Below are 19293 nucleotides of genomic sequence, written 5' to 3'. Positions count from 1 at the left end.
CCGCCTCCCGCCGCAGGTGAGCCGTCCCCCGCGGCTGACAGCCCGTGTTTGCTGCCGCGGCCGTGTCCCTCGCTGCGTGTGCCCGCGGGGTGACGGGCTACAGGTCAGGAGCTACCGTCCGGCTTCGGCACGCATTGAGATCTTGTGGCTTTTTGCTTTTAGGAACAGCGTTAGAAGAAAGTTTCAAGGAATACGGGAGAAACCGAGAAGCGATGCGACTTTGCCGAGAAGGTGAGTGCGATTCGTTCTCGAAGAAAAGTGCGCTGGGAAGTTTTCCTGCTCGTAACTGCTTACGAGAGGGACGTGCATGGGAAAGAGACTCCGATCCTGTCACTTCGGATTTGGGACTTATGGCCTGTCAGTGACTCGTCTTATTAGCATTATTATTAAATTAATAGATACTCTTCAAACTACAAGTTAGGGCATAGGTCACTTATTGTCTTTACAGCGTCTTTCTATGGATTATTTTATATTTTTTTAAAGCTATAAATAGTCCTAAGAAAGCTGTGTGACCAGCACTGATAGTATCTTCTCTTGAGTTAAAATATTTTTGTTCTTGGTATAATCCGTGTCAGTATTTGAATGCCAATCCCTTTCTCCATCATGTCAATGTGTTATGTTTATTGCTTGGTGTGCTGCTAAAGGAGAGTGACCTTTCACCTGTGATTAGCAAAAGCCCATTAAGGCCTAGATTGTTGCAAGAGTAACAATGAAGCTACTTGGAGTTGTAAGCAGATGATGAATGAAAGCTATAGATTATTGGTAAATTTCAAACGGGGAGTGGAGAAAAAGAAGCTGATTTGTGGTGTTAATTTCTGTTTGTTTGTTTTTCCAGTGTAACAATTGTTTTGTAGCAGAGAAAGATTCTAAACTTCCTTAATACTGTTGGTGCTTGGTTCTGTTGGACTGAGACGTGTGCCAGGGAACAGGCCCTGCTAATTTAAACCGTAGAGCAGTTAGACCCAAGTCATTTATTTGGTGCTGTTAGAAATGGAAGACTGAGTTTGTAAACATGGTTTACAATCACAGGAGGCAGGACTTGCCAGGGACCTTAGGAGATGATCTGATTCAGCACTTATCGACTCGTGAGCTACAAACTGCAAATCAAACCTAAAGCAAGGTGGCACAGGCTAGTAAGATTGGAAGGCAGTGATCCATATTGAGGCTGAATCAAAATGGCTATTTATTGTAGAGTTCCTAGTGTGGCTAAAGTTTGGAAAACATCAGTTTCCAGGGTCAGGGCTGACGGTCACTGACTTGGAAGAAAGATGCAATAGGCAGTTGTGCTGCAACATTCACACTCAGTGGTGTCATTTTGCCATCCTTAAGTGTATCTGTAAGTTCTCAGGCACTTGAAAAATTGCTTTATTACTTCACTGCTGAGTTCCAATCTAATAGTTTTGTTGGATATGTAATTTATTTTTCTGAATAGGCAAATCATTCAAGTGCTCTAACAGCATTTATAACCATGAGCATACACATTATCCTAGTAAAGATTTTACTAATAAGGATTTTCAAACATTCTTATTTCTACCTCTTAAAATGCAAGCATCTAAGGTTTCCAGATTTTAAAGATTAGCTGGCAGGGTAAAGAATAATCTATCTTTTTTTTTTCTTTTTTTTTTTTTTTTCCCTCCTCTGGAGAGAGATCGTGAAACTGCTTTTGCATAGGCTGATCACTGAGGCACTGCTTTTATGCACTGACTCCAAACATGTGAATGATTTGTAGGGTTATGAGTTGAAGGAAGTTCATAAAACACTTTGAAAATTAAAAGTGAAACTTATTAGCTCTGTCAGGCTTCCAGAAGTCTATTTATTTTGGTTGCTTTATGACAGATGGATGAGACACTGACTTGGCATATACCTGTAGCTGGTCCGTAGGGAGCTCAGCCTACTGCAAAATAAAGCTAAGGTAGTATTAATTAAGTTTAAATTAACTTACCTTAGGGAACTAGGGGATCAGCAGAACATAGCAACCTATGTATGTGTTGTGTTATCAAACAAAATTTGGAAAATCCTGTAAGTGATTCCTTTTCCCAGGAAGAAGTTTGCGTTTAAAACCGAGCAACAAACATTAATTAAATAATTGGACTGTCTAAACCTTGGATCTTAACACGGAAAGGTGAACCAAAAGTCTAAATTTTGGAAACCCACTCTAGCCTCAAGATTTTTGTCACGGTACCACGCAGTATTTTGAATACGACTAACAACAGAACTCCCTTGTCTAAGAAAGTTATTTCTATACGGATTGGGAGTTGACTCAGAGGCCCAACTTCACAAAAGGATTTCAAGGTTATTTAGGCTAATTTAACCTTGCATTGCAACTCTTCCAGTTTGCATAAAAGAATTAAATATTCATGGCCTGGAGAGGGAGCGAAGGAAGGAACTTGACTTTACAGCCCACATATTAGAATTGGGTTCGAAAGCAAGAACCATTTTCTTTAGATAACAATTGTCAGGCTCCCACTGGCCTGTGTACCCACCACGGTATGGGTGGTAGTTGCTTCTTTTCTCACGTGCTGTTTCTCTGTGTCTTGTGGTGGGAATCGCCTCATCCTTAGCCTGTCTAGCTGCTAGAGGTGGATTTCAGCCTCGCAGGCAGTAGAGTCAGAGTCTCTGAATGAAGAGTGAGTGTTCCTGTTGTTGTAACACTGTATTTAAAAAGGGGCTTAACATTGCCAGCTTCTCCTTTTGTTATGCTTTAAAGGAAAAGGATGATGCCTGTTACTCTCTTTTAAAGGAATAAAGGACATAACTGTGTAGTTCCAGGACAACGTTTGCAAGCTGTGGAGAGAGGCAGCATTTCTGGCACACCTTTGTCACCGGCATTTCCTATTTGCTGATCAGGCAGCTCCTCTCTCAGCATGCTGGTGGTTGTGAAGCCTGATGAGTCCTTAATACCTGTCAGTGATGCTAGTTCCATGCAGGGATCAGGAAACTAAAATTAGTTCATAGTCCTAAACACTTTTTTTTCCTGTATCTAACCCTTCTTGTCATAACCAAGCTCACGTCAGAGTAAGAACTATTACTTGAATTTGGTTTCCCAAACTCCCAGTGTTTGTGTCTCATACTTCTCTGTTTTTCCTTTTTCACTGCTCTTATATGCTTTCTATTTAGTTCCATGCAGGGATCAGGAAACTAAAATTAGTTCATAGTCCTAAACACTTTTTTTTCCTGTATCTAACCCTTCTTGTCATAACCAAGCTCACGTCAGAGTAAGAACTATTACTTGAATTTGGTTTCCCAAACTCCCAGTGTTTGTGTCTCATACTTCTCTGTTTTTCCTTTTTCACTGCTCTTATATGCTTTCTATTCTGGTAATCCATGCAGTCATTCTTTCCTGCTGGGATCCTCACAGACCTTCATCAAAGTGAGAAACACACTGGATACTTTCCTACATGTTGCTTTTTGAGACAGTAACAGTCCACACTGAGCTTTGATGTAGAAATCAGAGCTGCAGGAATAAGGTATGGGCCCAATGGACTTGACTTGCTTTTGGAATGGAAAATCCCCAAAAGATGGAAATGAGAAAGGGATGTCTATTGCCATGGGAAGATTTTACTTTGAAGTAACTCTTAAAATTTACTTTGACTTTGTACGCTGAAATCTACTTGTTCTGAGCAATCCTATCGATGTAAGAGCATGTTAGGAGCAACTGTGGTTATTAGTTATTTTCATATGTAATTGACATGACAGACTCTTTTGGCTCAGGCACTCAATTACTGAGTGCTTGTGAACCAGCTGAAGGTGTGATTCCCCTGCCACACAGCTCAAGCTGTGATGAAGCAAGGACAGCATGTTGCATTGTGATCTGTAAACGCATTCTAAAACAGTGAGGCAGAAAATCTAGTCCTCTTCATGCATTTTTCTTATATTTTAAAGTGAAACTTTGCTGAAGTGTGTCTTTCAAACTTGCTTGTGTGGTAGTGAGAGCGTGTACCATTAGATCCAGCAAAAATGTTTTCATATGCTCAGGTCATTTTGGAGCTACTGGAGGATCTTAAAAGGAGATGGATGTGTCTGTAATATCTGATACTGTTTCATTTGCAAAACATCGATACTTAGTATCAAACTGCGTAATCAGTGCTTGAAACAGTTTTTTCAGGAGATTCTTGCTAACTTGTGCTGAGCTGGGTTTGCTTAAAAAAATTTTCTAGCCCATTATTATTGTGAAGAGGATCTCAAAATAGAACCGTGTGTGTAAGTGTAGAGTTCATGCGTGGTAACTTTGACAGGCTTCAACAGAGTGAACTTTTGCTTCTTACAAAATTTGACAACAGTTTGGCTCATTTTGCTCTGTGGGAGAGTAGAGAAACTCTGGATAGAAGCACAGGGGCCTAAAGTTGTTTATTGGGGCTGGGGGCTTAACCCTCCCTCGTTCCCCAAGAAACTCTGACTCTCGCCACAGTAAACTTCCAGTTGCTACCAGTTAGCATGTTGTTTTAAATAAAACAAAAGCATGCCAAAAAACCCCCAAACCATCCCACCCCCAAGTCTGTACTGGAGAGGCAGAGAGAAAGAACCCATGTTGCATCATCATTACTTGCAGTAACACTTCTTAACTTCTACAGCCCTTTTGAAGTGGTTGTGGTAAGTCTGTTAGATTCCTATATTGACTCATGAAATCATTTTTAAGTATGTGTATTGACAAAAAAGGAAACTGTAGCATCTCAGACTGGAAAATAAAAGTGTGGGGAGAGGAAGAGAGATTTGATCAGGCACTTTAAAATTATTTGATTATTTGATTTAGACAGTGTTCAGTGCATGCTGAAACCATGGGGTGTCTTCAGTAGAGCTTAAGCATCTTGTTCTTTCAGTTACATGCACAGCCCCTTGTTTTAGTTTGGGGATTTTTGAGTGTTATGTCCTTTGAGAGGTAAATCCCTTGGTACTGCCTGTTTCAAGCACTTCACTAGTAGTGTCACCATAGCTTATAGGGAATTGGCAGCAAAATATAGGAGGAGGAAGACAGAACCTTTGTAACTTGGGCCTTGAGCTCAATTTGATCAGTTGTCATTGATCAAGATAATTGAATCTTCGCTGAAAAGAGGCCTTTGCCACCCCTACAGCATCCATACAGTATTTGTCTGTTTGCACTTGGTGCTTCTGGGAATCCTGAGCAAGTCTGTGGTCGCTTTCTGTAGGTAACTGAGCAATTTGGGATGAGGTGGTCCTGTTGTTGGTGGTCATGGAGGGAGATGCAGAGGAGGCAATTACTTTATCACAGGTTGAGGTCAGTTGAGCAATGGTCACTGGTGCTCAGTGGTATCCCAGTTCAGAATTGGTGCTGGCTGTGGCGTGACATAGCATGGTACCAGTCTTACACTCTTTAGACTATACTGACTTAAAGAAGCAAGTGTTGACTTTTCTGTGGGAATGCAGATTGTCAGTTTTTGGTAGGCACCTTCAGAAGACACTCTGGAAGACTTTGTGACTGTAGGAATCAGGCAGGAGAGTAGATAGGAGAAAATTCTGTTCAGCATCATGTCATCTGATAACAGTTGAACTTCTGGTCTTGTACAGTTAATATGTCCTGGGGATAAAAAAAAGACTCTGTGAACCCCTAGGGCATTCAGCAGAAGCTTTGAAATTTGATTATATTAATTGCTATTAATGGAAGTTACCAGAGCTGTGACACTACTAAGGGCTATGTGATGAACCCTTGTTCTTCTTGAGCTCGGCAGGGTTGAGCAGTGAAATCCAGGCCTGGGCCAGGAAGCTCACTAGCAGCATCTTTATCACACAGACCCAAGGTCTAGAATTTTCCCAGCAGCAGGTTCAATAAATAATTAAAGCATTGGTGAAACTTCTGTTCCAATATTAAGTTGTAAATACAAGTAAGAGACAGCATCTTATTTCAAATTTAAATTTGTTTTTATTCAGCCTTGGGAGGTGCTCAATTGAGTTGATTTTTGTTGTGTTAAATCATGTCAGAGATGCTTAGAGGGCTCTATAGTCCTTGACTGTCTGCAAATACACTGTGAGAATTTTTAATAGATGGAAATAAATATTTTAAGGTAGCAGTACAAAGTGCCATGCTTCTTTTTTTGACATTCTGCATAGCTCTTCACAGCCTGTAATCAGATAAATCTCTTCTTCATTTCATTGCATTTTAATTGACTATTTACACAAAGTGTTTTAAGGATTTGTGGACTGGTTATCATAAAACAATTACAAGGAGGCTTTAAAATGGCATTCAGCTGTTTAAGAAAATTGTAGAGGTTTCATGATATGGCTTGAAAATCATGCAGTTTGAAAGGATGCTACTTTTGAGGCTCTCTGCAGTGACTGGCCCTCATTTTCTTCTTGTTATTTTTTTCCCTTAAATCCAAGTTCTGTTTACAATATTTAATTATTTCTGGCAAGATGAGTCAGATGTTATAAATAGAATATTGTGATGTTAGACTGCAAGTTAGAACTGTGTCATCTCAGATGCTTTAAAGATACTTTGCAGGTTTTAGATATTACCATAGTATTAGTGTGATATTGCAAGGCCTTGGGGACTTGCACTGGACCTACAGCCATCAAACTGCTTCAGCCTATCCATAACATGTGAGGAGACAGGATATTCTTCTTTTTATAAAAACCCTTGGAATAGTTGCTGTACACATACGTAACAGTCAGGAATTCACTGTTATCTAATGCTTCTTAAGTGGTGTGTATGATTAGCTAGGTTATCCCTGTGCAGAAGAGGTGATGTCTTAATAATACTTGGTTAAAGGTTGCTGTTTGTATAGTTTCTGTTCCATATTTAACAACAAATGCTCAGTAAGAGAAGAACAATGCCATAAATGTGTAGAAATACGACTTTCACACGAGTTGGTAACATTATCATCTAAGTAGAGCAGGAAAGACAAAAAGGCTTAGTGAAGGATACTTTTAAATAAATTGGGTTAAGAGGATGCAGATTGCTCTCTCTGAGGTAACTATTTTAAAAGCTGTTTCTTCCTTTGCAGCTGATCTATAAAAGCAAGTGTGTACAGTTCTTCCCTCTCTCCCATCTATGCCCAACCTGTGGCTGTAACTGCCAAAGGTCAGCTGGGGATAGGTGTGATCTCTTAGAAGACAGACAAGATTTCATCTTTCACAAGCAATTATAATATTTCTCTTGTAATTAAGTACTCGAAATAATCTCTAAGATGCTTAAAAATTGTTTCTCTTCCTGTGAAATGAATGAAATCGCTGCTGGAAGTTCCCCATATGTACGATATGCAGCATTATTTCCTAGACATTCTTGCAGTGTAGGTGACAGCACAGAGATGAATAGAGCTTTGTACTTACACTTACAGTTTTTTAGCAGCAAGTGTTAAAATCTGACAAAGGGAATTCAAAGTATAATTGGAGCAGAGTAGCATGACTGTAAAAGCAGTTGTCATGGAAGGCAATGAATTTATTGTAATCTCTCTTCCCGTTGCTAGAAGGCTTTGCACAGTCAAAAGCTGTCCCTGCCTGTGCAGGCTGTGTGCAGCTGTGAGCCAGGAGAGGTGGTGCCATGACCCACAGACTGGTTCTCGTGGCAAGTCAGATACTCGTGGTAACCCCAGATACAATGGGGTATGACAGGATGTGACTTCATCAAAGCAAACTGCACATGCAGCTGCTCCCACATTGCTTGGAGTCATGGTTGCTAGCTTTGGAAATGGTCACCATGATGGTAAATATTCTGGGTTGTTGGCTCAGGTAGATTAGAAATACTCAGATGCTCAGTTAGTTGTGTGTAAACACTGCTAGTCAGCACTGGTGGAATAAGCTGTTCTGTGGTACTCTGTTTTCCCATGAGAAAAACAATTTATTTGCAAGCTCATCCCCAGCCTGATTTCTACTTCTGATAGCCTCAACATAGCCCATGGACAAACTTCATTGATAAGACAAGGTGAAAGGGATAACTGGTGATGCCTCCCTTTCCTTCTGGTGGGATTATATCAGGCAGAAAACTTAAGCAGTGTTCTTGATCTGCTTTTCTGTTGCTAAGCAGGACTTGAATCTTTCATCAACTATCTGTAATGCAACAGAAAATGCAGCATTCTAAACTGGCACTGGAAAGATGTATCTAAAGGACCTGAAGGGCCCAAATCCAGTCGGGAGCAGCTTTGAGAGTCTAAGTCCATATTGTGTGCTTTTGTTCTGAAATCTAGAGCTCTCGTGGTTTTATTTGCAAGAAAGGTGGTTGGATGCTTTCAGGCTGATACAGTTGCCTGGAAGTCCTGTAGCAGCTTGCATTATAATGAAGTGCAGAAGCTTCAACGGGTTAAATTTGAAAATCAAGTCATATGGTGAATACACAGTAAATTGGATGTTTGTTTTCTGTGAGCATCAAATTCTGTTGTCTTTTACCCTTCATAAATTTAGTTTTCTGTCTGCTTTTTTTTCAATGACTGCATAAATGGTGTAGTAGATGTTGTCAGGAAAATTGGAGTTCTGGTTTGTTAAGTGTTGCTTAAGTGGGGTTGGGAGGTCTTGTTGGCTGGACTGACTTGGGACTGGAGTGAGGATGCAGGAGCAGGCTATGTGGCTCAGCAGGTGAGGGTGTTTGCATGTGCCAGAGCCACATTCACTACAGCCTCTTGATCAGGCAGCTGAAAAGTACTTCACTATGCAAACATTTCATTGTCAGTCCCTAGATATTATAGCCATGGCCTTGTCAAGGTGTATATAGCCTAAATTACACCCTCTGGCTATTGTTTCAGGTGAAAATACAGAAGAAAATCTGTATCAGTTTGCACCTAGGGTGTGGTTCTACAATCCCTTTTTTTCTCCTCCTGATATTGCTGGATTAAGCATCTCCTCCATCTCTGCTGAGGGAAACATTTGTGAAATATTTGTTGCATTCTAGCTGAAGTTGTTTCCAAAACAAGGTGATGGCTGCTTAAAGAAGATACTGAATTTTCCATCACGTATTTGGTCTGGTAATCCTAGAATCTGTTGGACTGTGCTTGATTATGTATCTTTTCAGAGTGAATCTGATCCGATTTTTACGTGGCTTCCTACAAGATTGTATAGCATAGTAGATCTTGTGTCTTGGTTATCTTTAAGAGTGTTAGAGATGTTTAGAGATGTTGTATCAGTGAATAACTGCAGTGTAAATCAGGATCAGTTATAAGTGTTATATTGTGAAAACTAAACAGCAACTAAGAAGTAGTTGTTATTATTTAATGTATTAGTATTTTTTAAAATTTATTTTTAGTAATTAGTTATGTCAGGAAGCCAGGTAATAGAAATCAAAATTTCCTCTGACATTCCTGAGGTGCTTCCCAATAGCTTTGTGAACTGGAGAAAATACCATTTGAATTTGGGTTACTCTGCTGAAGAAGAGTTACAGCATCATTTATCTTTATCTCTTTTGGGGGGCTGTTGTAAATGATGCCAAAAGGAGAAAGAGACATCATTTATACTGCAGACAGAAATGTGTGCCATACCCAATATTCTTTTTATCCCTTCAGATCAAATCTGTATTTGTGTGGAATATCCCGAGGCCTCAGATGCTGCAAAGATTTGGGTTAACTGGATGTAATTTTGGTGGATATGTCAAAGGAATAGAAAGTGTTGCCAACAGTCAGACAGCATGAAATAATTTGGAAAGCAGTTTTCAAAATAATAAATTTTCCCACGAAATTTCCCACTTTTCCCAGGAAATGTTAAAATCATCTGTTTCATTCTTGTTCAATTAGAATTACTCTAGGAATGTATTAAAGGAGTTTAACTTGTCTCTGCCAACTCGGAGGCTTTGCTGAGCTTTGGTTTCTAAGGAATATAACTTTGGGGTTTAGGATGTTTTCTTCAGCTAATTTGTTTTTTAAACCATAGAATCTGTGTTTGAATGTGTTTGTTCTGCTCTGCTGAGAGCAATGGCAGTCGTCCTGCTCTCACTGCTACTAAGTGGAAGCATTTGAGACGAAAGGCCTAAATTAATTTCCTGATAAGCAGCATTTGCTTCATAAAAGTACTTAAAGATGAATTTCCAGAAGCAGTTTTGTTTTTCCTGTCTGTGAAAGTCGTGTTACCCAAATCAACTGTCTAGAAATCCTGCTTGTTAAGGAGCTTCTGTTCCACGTTGTAGTTTGTAATTTATAGAGGAGAAGTTTTGAGCCAAATGAAATAAGTCTGTGTTGCCTACGAAAGGTAGTGTAATATGGGCTTATGTAATAGATTGCAAATTTTTGTCCTAAATACTGGGGGTTTTTTGGTGGCTAAGTGATTGAAGGAAGACTTCTGCTACCAGTTGTGTTATGAGACTCTGGGAAAAATATCAGTGTACCTGCACCTGATATGGTTTGATTAAGTTTTTTATCTGGGCTGGGCAGAGTCCTTTCCTTCTCTGATATTTCTTCTGTAGAACCTGCTTTAACAGCCAGTTGACTTGGCTTGCTGTGCCTGGTTATTTCAACACCACTGTTTCCATGGGGTGTTCGGAGAAGTCCGAAACGCTTCAGCCCTTGTTTGGGAAATCTCCTTTTGGTTCTGCCTGACTCTCAGCTTGTGCCCTAAAATGTGGGGGCACAGACCACCGTGTCAATTGCTGGAACAAAACTTGCAAGTCTCTTCTGTTGTTTTTGTGGCCTGAATTTAATGATCTGAAGTGTTAGCTTGATAGCCTTGGAGATAAGAATGCTATTTTTATCCTCAGAGTAGGTAGAGCACAGGAGTAAAATTTTCAGTGTGCTGTCAGTGTGTCTCATCTGAGGCTTGTTTACAACTGCTTGGGATGCAAAAGGGGTTCTCTCTGCAACACTGCAATTCTCTGTCCTCCTGCTGACGCCATCCAGAATTGTCGTGGATAACCACAACAATGTGAAGAAAGGGCCCTGTCCCAGGAAAGGGCCTGGATAGAGGGTGCTCTTCATTGTACAGTGGGAAGACATGATGTAAGGTGCAGCATCAGCAGTTTTATTTATAATTTAATCACACGAGGAGTTCCTGCACTCATGCAAGTAGTGTTGAGACTGAGTTTTCACAGGAAGCATCGTGTCGTTCGTCATCGCAGTGAGTCAGGGTGATGTCACCAACTGACAGGAGCATTTGGGGTGTCTGTACTGTTATGGTGGCCCAACAATACCCTTTCTTGGACTCCTTTGGCATCTTTCCCCAAGTGCTCTGCACTGTTGCTGGAAGCAAAAGCTTTTGAGCAATTTCCAAACACAAAGCGGTGCATTGTGGGCCAGCGCTGGGCAGACTGGCTCAACAAGTTTGGCAGCAGTGGCTTTGGCTTCCTGCCTACCCTGGATAAGCACCAGTAGAGATTGCCATAGTCTCCCGGCGGGTTTGAGCCGAAGATCCCAGCCTAGGTCCTGAACTTCATGTGCGTGCAACTGGTGTCTGGCAAAGGATCCACTCCTGTTGTAAACCGCTGGATATGTTTGCAGTAGTTATCTTTTGTCTGCTTTAGGTGGATGTGTGATTTGTTTTCAGTGTAGTGGAGGGAGGGTGGTAAACTCTACAAATTTGTTATAATATCAAAGGAACCTGTTTACCTTTGAATTTTCAGTTGTCTGTTTAATCTTACCTACCGTATTGAGTCATCTAGGGGCAGTTAACTGGTGCTCTGAAATGGCCTTTTCCATGCCTTTTTAAAACAGCAACTCTGTGTTTGCTGTGCCTGTTCCTTAATGCTGGCTCCATATGTCTTCTCTGACATCTCCTTTTCAAACAGGCCTAGTCTTGTAACATGGTGCATCAGGACCACCACTTGGTCTGTGAGGTTCTCAGAGGTGCAGGACACCACTTGCTTGTGTCTCATTGCACAGTTGTACACTGAGTATGTCTAATCTTGTATCTGCATAAGGATGACTTTGTCTTGCTTCTATGTAATCAGGTTTATTGGGTTTACGTCCTTTAGGACAGAAGAGATCTAAAAATTAAAACTGGTGCCCATTTTAGTACTTTTTCCAAAGAGTAGAGCATTTTCCTCCCTAGCTGGCCTGCAAAAGGGAGAAAAGTGTTGGTTTTTTCACCTCCCACTGTGTGTTTAGGTCCATTCATACATATCCAGTACCTTTTCCCCAAGCGTGACCTGTGCTGTTAGCTGCAGAGAGACCAGGGGAGGGAAGCAGTCTTAGCAGTATCTGTCAAAAAGGTGAGTTAGACCAAACCAACCAAACCACAACATTAAATAGCCTAAGGAAATTCTTCTATCCTTTCCTTTTGTTTTGCTGAAGGTGTTGCCTTCTGTGCATCTCACAAGTGGGCTGGTGTTCTGGTTATGCTAAAGAGGTCCAGACCATGAAAGAGCAGAAAAACTACTTTAAAACATGCCAGTCCTTTCAGATCTTCTACATGTGTAATATGATCTAAGTGATCTTAATTTTTTAATACATCTTAATTTAAAAATATTAAAAGTTGCAGCCCTTCCCAACCTGTTCCTGTTTAGGAGTGAAATGGGTGATTTCACTAGTGGAGAACTAGTGCCAGGTATGGCAGAAATAATACCTGGTGCAGATTTGTTCGCTCAGTGTTTTCAAAGCCTTTTTTATTCTGTAACATGTACATGTATTCTGTGTGTAGTGTTTGGAGATGGAATTCTGGAAGGTTTTCTGAAGGCAGGCTCCTAAACGAAGGGGAATCACTCTTAAGAGTGAAGAAATACATCTTGGAATAAGGATAGTGATGGGCCTATTCCATAGGGAGATGACATGCAAAGGCACAACCTAAATTTCTTCCTTAGAAGAATTCAAAATACCATTTAAAAAAATAATTCACTTCCATAAAGAGCTTTTAGGCTGAGTTAGGTTTGTGTTTTATCACAAAGAGCCAGCAGTGGGATTACTGACCTGATACTGTAGATAGGTAGCCTAATTTTCATAGATTTTCTTCAGTGCTTATGTGTTTAGTTAATATAACCATGTGTCAGAGAACAACTAGCACTGGTTTGAAGCCTAACCCTTCTGAAGAGGGGGGATCCCCTCTTGGAAGGAAAGCTCTGATGACTGTAGCTCTGTATGTCCTGGAATATATAAGTCATAAGAAGTAAACACTTAAAGTTTACCAGTTCCTCAGGGAGATAATTGAACTAATCATAGTCCTTTGTCTGAGGGTATGCAATAGCCAAGATCAAAATACTTGGTGAACACACATGTGTGTTCAAATACACAAGAAGTGGGTTAGCTCTTTTACTGCACCATAACAACAAAAATGTTGTTTCATTTTCCACTTTGTCTTTTATTCTTATTAAATATCACAGTACTGTTGTGTTTATTTTTGGTTGTTTTTTTTTTTTTCTTGCTATAGTACATTTATATGCCTGTTGCTGTGCAACTGGCAGTATTATTTTTTTATTGTATCAGATCAACCCCTAGTAAATCTGTAAGGCAAAGGAAGTAAATTTTGATAGGAAAAAACTAACAGTGCCTGCCAAATTGAGAGGGGTGAGGAAATGCAAGGTGGAATGTGAAAATCAACAGGCATCAGTTTCCTTATAGCTATGTTAGACAGCACTGAAACAGTCTTATTTCGAGGTGGATATTCCAGTGCATGGAGAATGGGAGTGGCAGGGGTGGGGTGGCTTTAGGTGGTTGGGTTGCCTAATAAAAGGAAATATTGATATGCAATTCAGTTGACAAGTCCTCTGTGTTACTTTTTTTTTTTTTTTTTGTCTTGTTTTTTTTTTTTTTTTTTTTACTTCTTGAATATGCTGATTTGCTCCCTCAGGTATCAGGTGCACAATGTGAACTGTGTGTAGAGTGTTCTTTGAGCAAAGATGCTTTGTCTTTGCACAGCCGTGGAATAACACCATGGTGCTGGAACACACAAGTTGGGGCTGCAGTCAGCAGGGACGGGGAGGAAAAGGTTGGAAGATGAGTACTGTGCGTGTCCTAGGTAGCAGGGAACATGATGTGTTGTATTATTAGTAAATTTTGTTATGTTCTCCTATCACAAAAGATGTAGTCATGGGTACATTGTATTCTTCCACTTCTCATTAGAAAGAAAATGTGTAAATCTGTAAGTGAATGACTGTTACCATTCCAGTCCCTCAGTCACTGAGTGTTCAGGTACAACCAGCACCCAGGCTCGTGGCTGGGTGTGGACAGTTACACAGGGAAGAATGGCAAAAACCACTCATGCCATTTTTTTTCCCCCTTCAGAAGAATCTCTGGCTAGGAGATGGGAGAGACTGAGAAGTCTGGAACACTTTCACCATTTGCAGTCACGACATATCAAAATACTTCTGCTGCGATGAGCAGCTTTATGTAAACTGTGAGTTTAGGTTTAAATAAAACAAACTTCCTTTTTCCTACCACAACAGTACAGCTGCTGCAGAGTACACAGAGTGCTATAAATAAAACAAACTTCCTTTTTCCTACTACAACAGTACAGCTGCTGCAGAATACACAGAGTGCTGTGTGTGAGAGAGGAGAGTACTGAACCTGTTGATGTCAAAACAGTTCATAACTGTAACATGACTTAAGATACATTTTAGACTATTGTATGGGTGATTTATTTCATTTTAATTGAGGCTATGTTTGACTAGTGGCTTATCTAGAACTTTTTCTCCCACCTCATTATGGGCCCTGGTTTTCTGCACAGTAACTGAAGTGTTTCTGTGTACACTTTCATATTAGCTTAGTCCAGATTTTAATTTTACTGTGCAAATTCCAGGGCTTTTATTCCCTCAATTCAGTTTAATTTTTGTGTCATAACTGCAAAAGTCAACACTCAACTTTGAGGATTCCTTAAGCTGTTTTACGATTGGATGTGTAACAAATAGATTTATTCTTTTTTTGACAGAAAAATATAAATAATAATTTCTTGGCTTTCCCAAAATACAGCAGTGGCAGGATGAGATCATGTTACCTAAAAATAATGCATGACTGTGAATGAAGATGTCTTACGTGGCAAACTCTTATGTTCAGCATTTGCGTAATATTATACAAATTGATTGGAAAAATATAAAATATCTTTAGGTCTGAAAACTCATCAAAGGGTAAATGGGAAGAGCTTTTGCAGATGGCTGGCTTCATTCAAATTGCTGATGAAAACCTGATGTAACAGGATACGATGTGGGGGGGAAGACTCTTTAGTCTGCTGAAAAGCTTTATATGTGCTACTTGTGTTTCATTGAGAAATTCACTCATCAGTCTTTCTGCAGACAATCTTCTGGAAGCTTGTTCCCCGAAATGGTGTGCTTTTCTTTATAGTAAACCTAGAACACCTGTTTAATAGCTTGAACGAGCAATTTGACTTACATTTTGCGTTAGGTTTTCCAGATTAATTGTGTGCAGATGAATTCATATACAAAGAATTGAACTAAATACTTCGATGTCTGCTTTAATATGTTTTATATATAATTACAGGAACATTCAAATCTTGGGAGCCTAAAATTAGAACTCCCAGCTGCACGCTAGGCTGCAGGTGCACGTGTGCATGACACATTTCTCTTCGGTATCTGCTGCTCAGTTTTCATCGCTGGGTATGATACAGACACTTCCCAGAACTGTTAAATTTTAGAGGAGGCTGTCAGTGCTTCATTCTGCATCCTCACAGAGAGAGGGAGGAAAGGTTCCAGGAGAATTGCAGCGCTCGTGTGCTCACAGCCTTGCACAAGGATTGGTGTTTGGATTTGCTGCTTGGGTATGCACAGAGGAGTGTTACTGCCTGCAGCACGTGGCAAACCTTTTTGCTGGAGGTGAAGCTCGAGGGGATGGTGCCAGGGATGGGGTTTTGGGAAAGCAGCACAGCTGAACCCATGGAAAAGAGGTAGGTCATCCTTTACCCTTCCACCAGGCAGCATTCTGCCTTGAACTTGGGGAAAGCAAAGTAAAATCTACAGAGCTGTAGCTTTGGAAATATAGACTGTCATGAGTTTTAGCTAGGAGACTGGGCAGAGTACTCCACTGTTAGAGACAAGTTGTTATAACACTAGTAGAGATTTAAGAGAATGCTCAGGTCTCTAGTGCAGCTTCTGTGCCCAGTTAAACCAGATTGTGGTGGTTTTTTGGTCTTGAAGTGGACATCATTTCTCTGAGCCAAAACTTTAAGGTTTGAGTATTCTTAGGACTTTAATAAAATGCTGGGTAATTGCTGCATTTGCCAAAGTGGAAAATGCAGTAAAAACATTTAATCAAGCTGTTCCTTCCTTTACCTGATCGATCAGCAGCTGCATGGTGAAACAAAGTTCATGCACTTGTGCTCAGAGCCCACAGAGAGCTGTGCCTTGCAAATGTCTCCTCAAGTAGCTGAGCTCCCACAGCTGTGTGTGCATAAAGTTACTTAATGTACAGAGTGGAGTTGGCATTTAAAAAATGGGTAACCTTGCAGAAAATACTTCAACAATGTTTCCCTCTGAACCTAAATGAAACAGCTCAGGTATGGGAATGTCCATTTGTTTTGCTTTATTTTGTGTTAAAAGGCTTTTTTGTGTCTGAGCCAACATGAGCACAAACCTTATAGGAGAGATTTTTTAAAACACTGTTTCTGTATGTAAATTTGATTGGTTTATGTTTGGCTTATTTTATTATGCATCTGTTCTTTGCAGGCTCAAATTTGTTGTGCCTGCACATATGGTTCATAAAATACTTGTGTTCTACAAACACCTAAGTGTTCATTACTCACAGTTTTGCAAAAAACTCTAAAGCATATATGTTTTACTAGAATGTCTTATTTTGGTTTAAAACTTTTGTAAACCAGGGCACTCTGAATGCTCTGTGGATTTAGTTATTTAGTTCATAATATCTGTTTAGGAATATTCTTCTTTTATTATCATCTTGCATAGTATGCAGTAAAAAAAATTGCCAGTAGTTGAATTTCACTTCAGTGTTGATAAATGTACGAAAAGACATGTGTTCATGTATGATAAGCACTTGAGTGTTTCTGGAAAATAGTTTGGAAAAACATTGTTTAGAAAATGAGTATTTTAGTTGCACAAAGTGAAATATTTGTGTATGACAGCTAAGTTTTGAGATGGTAACTTAGGTCACTTACTTTGTTTTTTTTCTTAAAATGAAACATTCATATCAATGAAAACCAGGGCCTATATGACTTAGAGTAGATGGGAGCTTTACTTAAGATAACCAGCTTAGTTAAGCTACCTTGCAGTGCTGTTGGTGCAGTGTTTGTACACAGACCTGTTGCCTGAGGTTTGCAGCTAAAATTTTCCTTGTGCCTGGAGATTACTTGCTATTGACATCTAATATCAGCAATAGATTGAGCAGGACATACCTGCTGTGCAGATTTTTCTTGGCAGAATTTTAGCTTTTGGGGCTGACTGTAAGTCATTAGTCTGGTTGTAACAGAGCTGAGCTTTCTGTCTGAAACCTGCCTGGGTTTGGTGCAGTCTGTTCTATGTGCTCCTCAGTGCTGGTTAGTCACCTTCCTTCTCCTTCCTCATGCCTCTCCCCCAGATCATAAGCTCTTAAAAGTAGTAATCTGCTTTCAGATGTTAACGTTACCTTCATGTTCTCCACAGCCACAAAGGGTAAAACGATATAAATATTCTTATTAATTATCACAGTCTGATAGTACCTGGGACACATGTTACAAGCAAATTGTGGGAGTTGTCACAAAATTTCCTTTTAAGATGTCAACTACTTTTAAGTTGCTACAGCTGTGTTAACTTAAGTAAAAGTTCTCATGAGAGTGTGACTGTAGGGAGAAAGGTCTACCAGTTAAAACAAAGTGTACTCACATATTTTTAACCTTAGTATGATCAAGACTAATTCTCTTCTAATGAGAAGAGAAAACACAGCTAGTACAGAGCAAATGTATTCAAGATAGCTGTTAGTGGACATTACTTGAACTTACTTGGTCTATGAAGTAAATAGTTCAAACAACCCACATTTTGGCAACATTCCAAAATAATGGAATCTATTTACAATTTCCTTATATAGCACCTCTGAAACAGTTCCCTGAAGTCTTAATGGAAAACCTAGTGAATTGATAAAAGCTGGTACATTTACTTAGGGTGGATTTGGATCAGGCTCCAGTAAAAAGCAAAATAAATTCTGTTTGGGTCGTTGCAAAGATAGGAGGGAGTTATATCTGCTGGGAGTATAAATTGTTTAGGGTATTGCAGTTTTAGTGCATGTAATATTAATTATAGTAATTAAAAATATTCTGTAAGTATAACCAGGTTGGTGCAGTGCTGAAGGCTTGTTGTGCTATGCTGTGGGGATCTCTGTGTCCAAAACCTTTTATTGTTCACACCAGGCATCAGCATACAGTGTCTATTGTCAAATGGCACTAAACAGGGTGCAGTACATATGTGTTTGTGATAAATCAGGCTCAGACTGTTAAAAAATAATCTTAATAAGCAGATGTTTATGCTGGGAATGGATAGGGAAGAATAAGCCTTGGCAGTGTTCTGCCTTGGAGAGTATTTCTGCAGAGCTTTTACATGTTCTTGTCACTTTTTTTCTGATCAAGTTTTCTATTCTTTTGCCGTAACTCTGATTGTTTTTTGCCCTTTCACTTCTGCCCTGGTAGTTTTGCTTTCTGTTCCTCAGATGCAGTTTTCACTCTCCTGCTCGTTTTTCAGTCAGGGTGAGCAGACTTCTGGGAAATAGGAAACTTGTGTTCTGGTCTCTGCACACAGCCAGGATTAGAGCTCCTTTCACCCTCTTCCTCTAGCATTTGCTGTCCCAGAGAAGATCTCGCCCTCACGTTTTTGGTGCTATTTCATTTAATTTCTAGAAGGGATGTTGTCTTATTAGTTACTAGGATAGATGGACTGTCACTGATCCTGGTCTGAAAGAGGGCAACAACATTTGTATGAAATTTGATACGTTTTGGGGATTAAAAAAAAATCCAATAAAATACACATTTGTCGTAGTCACTGAATCTAGTGGCTAAATAAATACAAGCTACTGACCTGTTTAACTGAGGGGGCTTTAGCCTTTTTGATGTGTTCTCTGTGTGTGATGTTAAGTAATAGAATTGAGGGTTTGAGAGTACACAGACACAGTTTTAATGTCCACAAGCATGAATTTCTGTAGTGTAGCTGTCCTGAAAGAGAATGCTGGAAATACTAAGAAATTACTCAAACACTTATGTTTCCACTGTGTGTTTCAGAAAAGAGGAGATGGCAGCTCAGTGTGAGAATTGCTGAGCTCCATGTTACTTGATGTACAGTGTGCCAGACTGTCTATTATTGGTTTTCCTTTTTTTGATGCTATATTAACCTTTTCCAAATAAGAAACATTTTCCTTACTACATGCTCTGAGAATTGTGTGTGGCATGGGCTTGTTCTAGTCATGGCAAAGAGTACAGCAATACATCACTTAGTTACCTTTTTAAAACACTGTAAGTTACATTTGAAAGGAGAAGTGAACTCTGAGGTCACAATGTTCAGTAGTTTCCTATTATGGA

The 19293-nt window shown here is 39.8% G+C and overlaps 1 protein-coding gene across 1 annotated transcript in view; it reads left to right on the top strand.

The window, feature by feature from the left end:
* The first annotated feature begins 167 nt into the window (after positions 1 to 167).
* ATXN7 (ataxin 7) overlaps positions 168 to 19293 on the top strand; it is a 57808-nt gene continuing 38682 nt past the window's right edge. The window contains exon 1 of the mRNA XM_009077718.1: positions 168 to 231. Within this exon, the coding sequence (XP_009075966.1) occupies positions 213 to 231 (19 nt within the window). The 5' untranslated portion in view covers positions 168 to 212. The remainder of the gene's footprint in view (positions 232 to 19293) is intronic.

The sequence above is a fragment of the Acanthisitta chloris genome, unplaced genomic scaffold (genome assembly GCF_000695815.1).
Source record: "Acanthisitta chloris isolate BGI_N310 unplaced genomic scaffold, ASM69581v1 scaffold36736, whole genome shotgun sequence".
In the NCBI taxonomy this organism is placed as follows: Eukaryota; Metazoa; Chordata; class Aves; order Passeriformes; family Acanthisittidae; genus Acanthisitta; species Acanthisitta chloris.
This window is presented reverse-complemented; position numbering and strand designations above follow the sequence as displayed.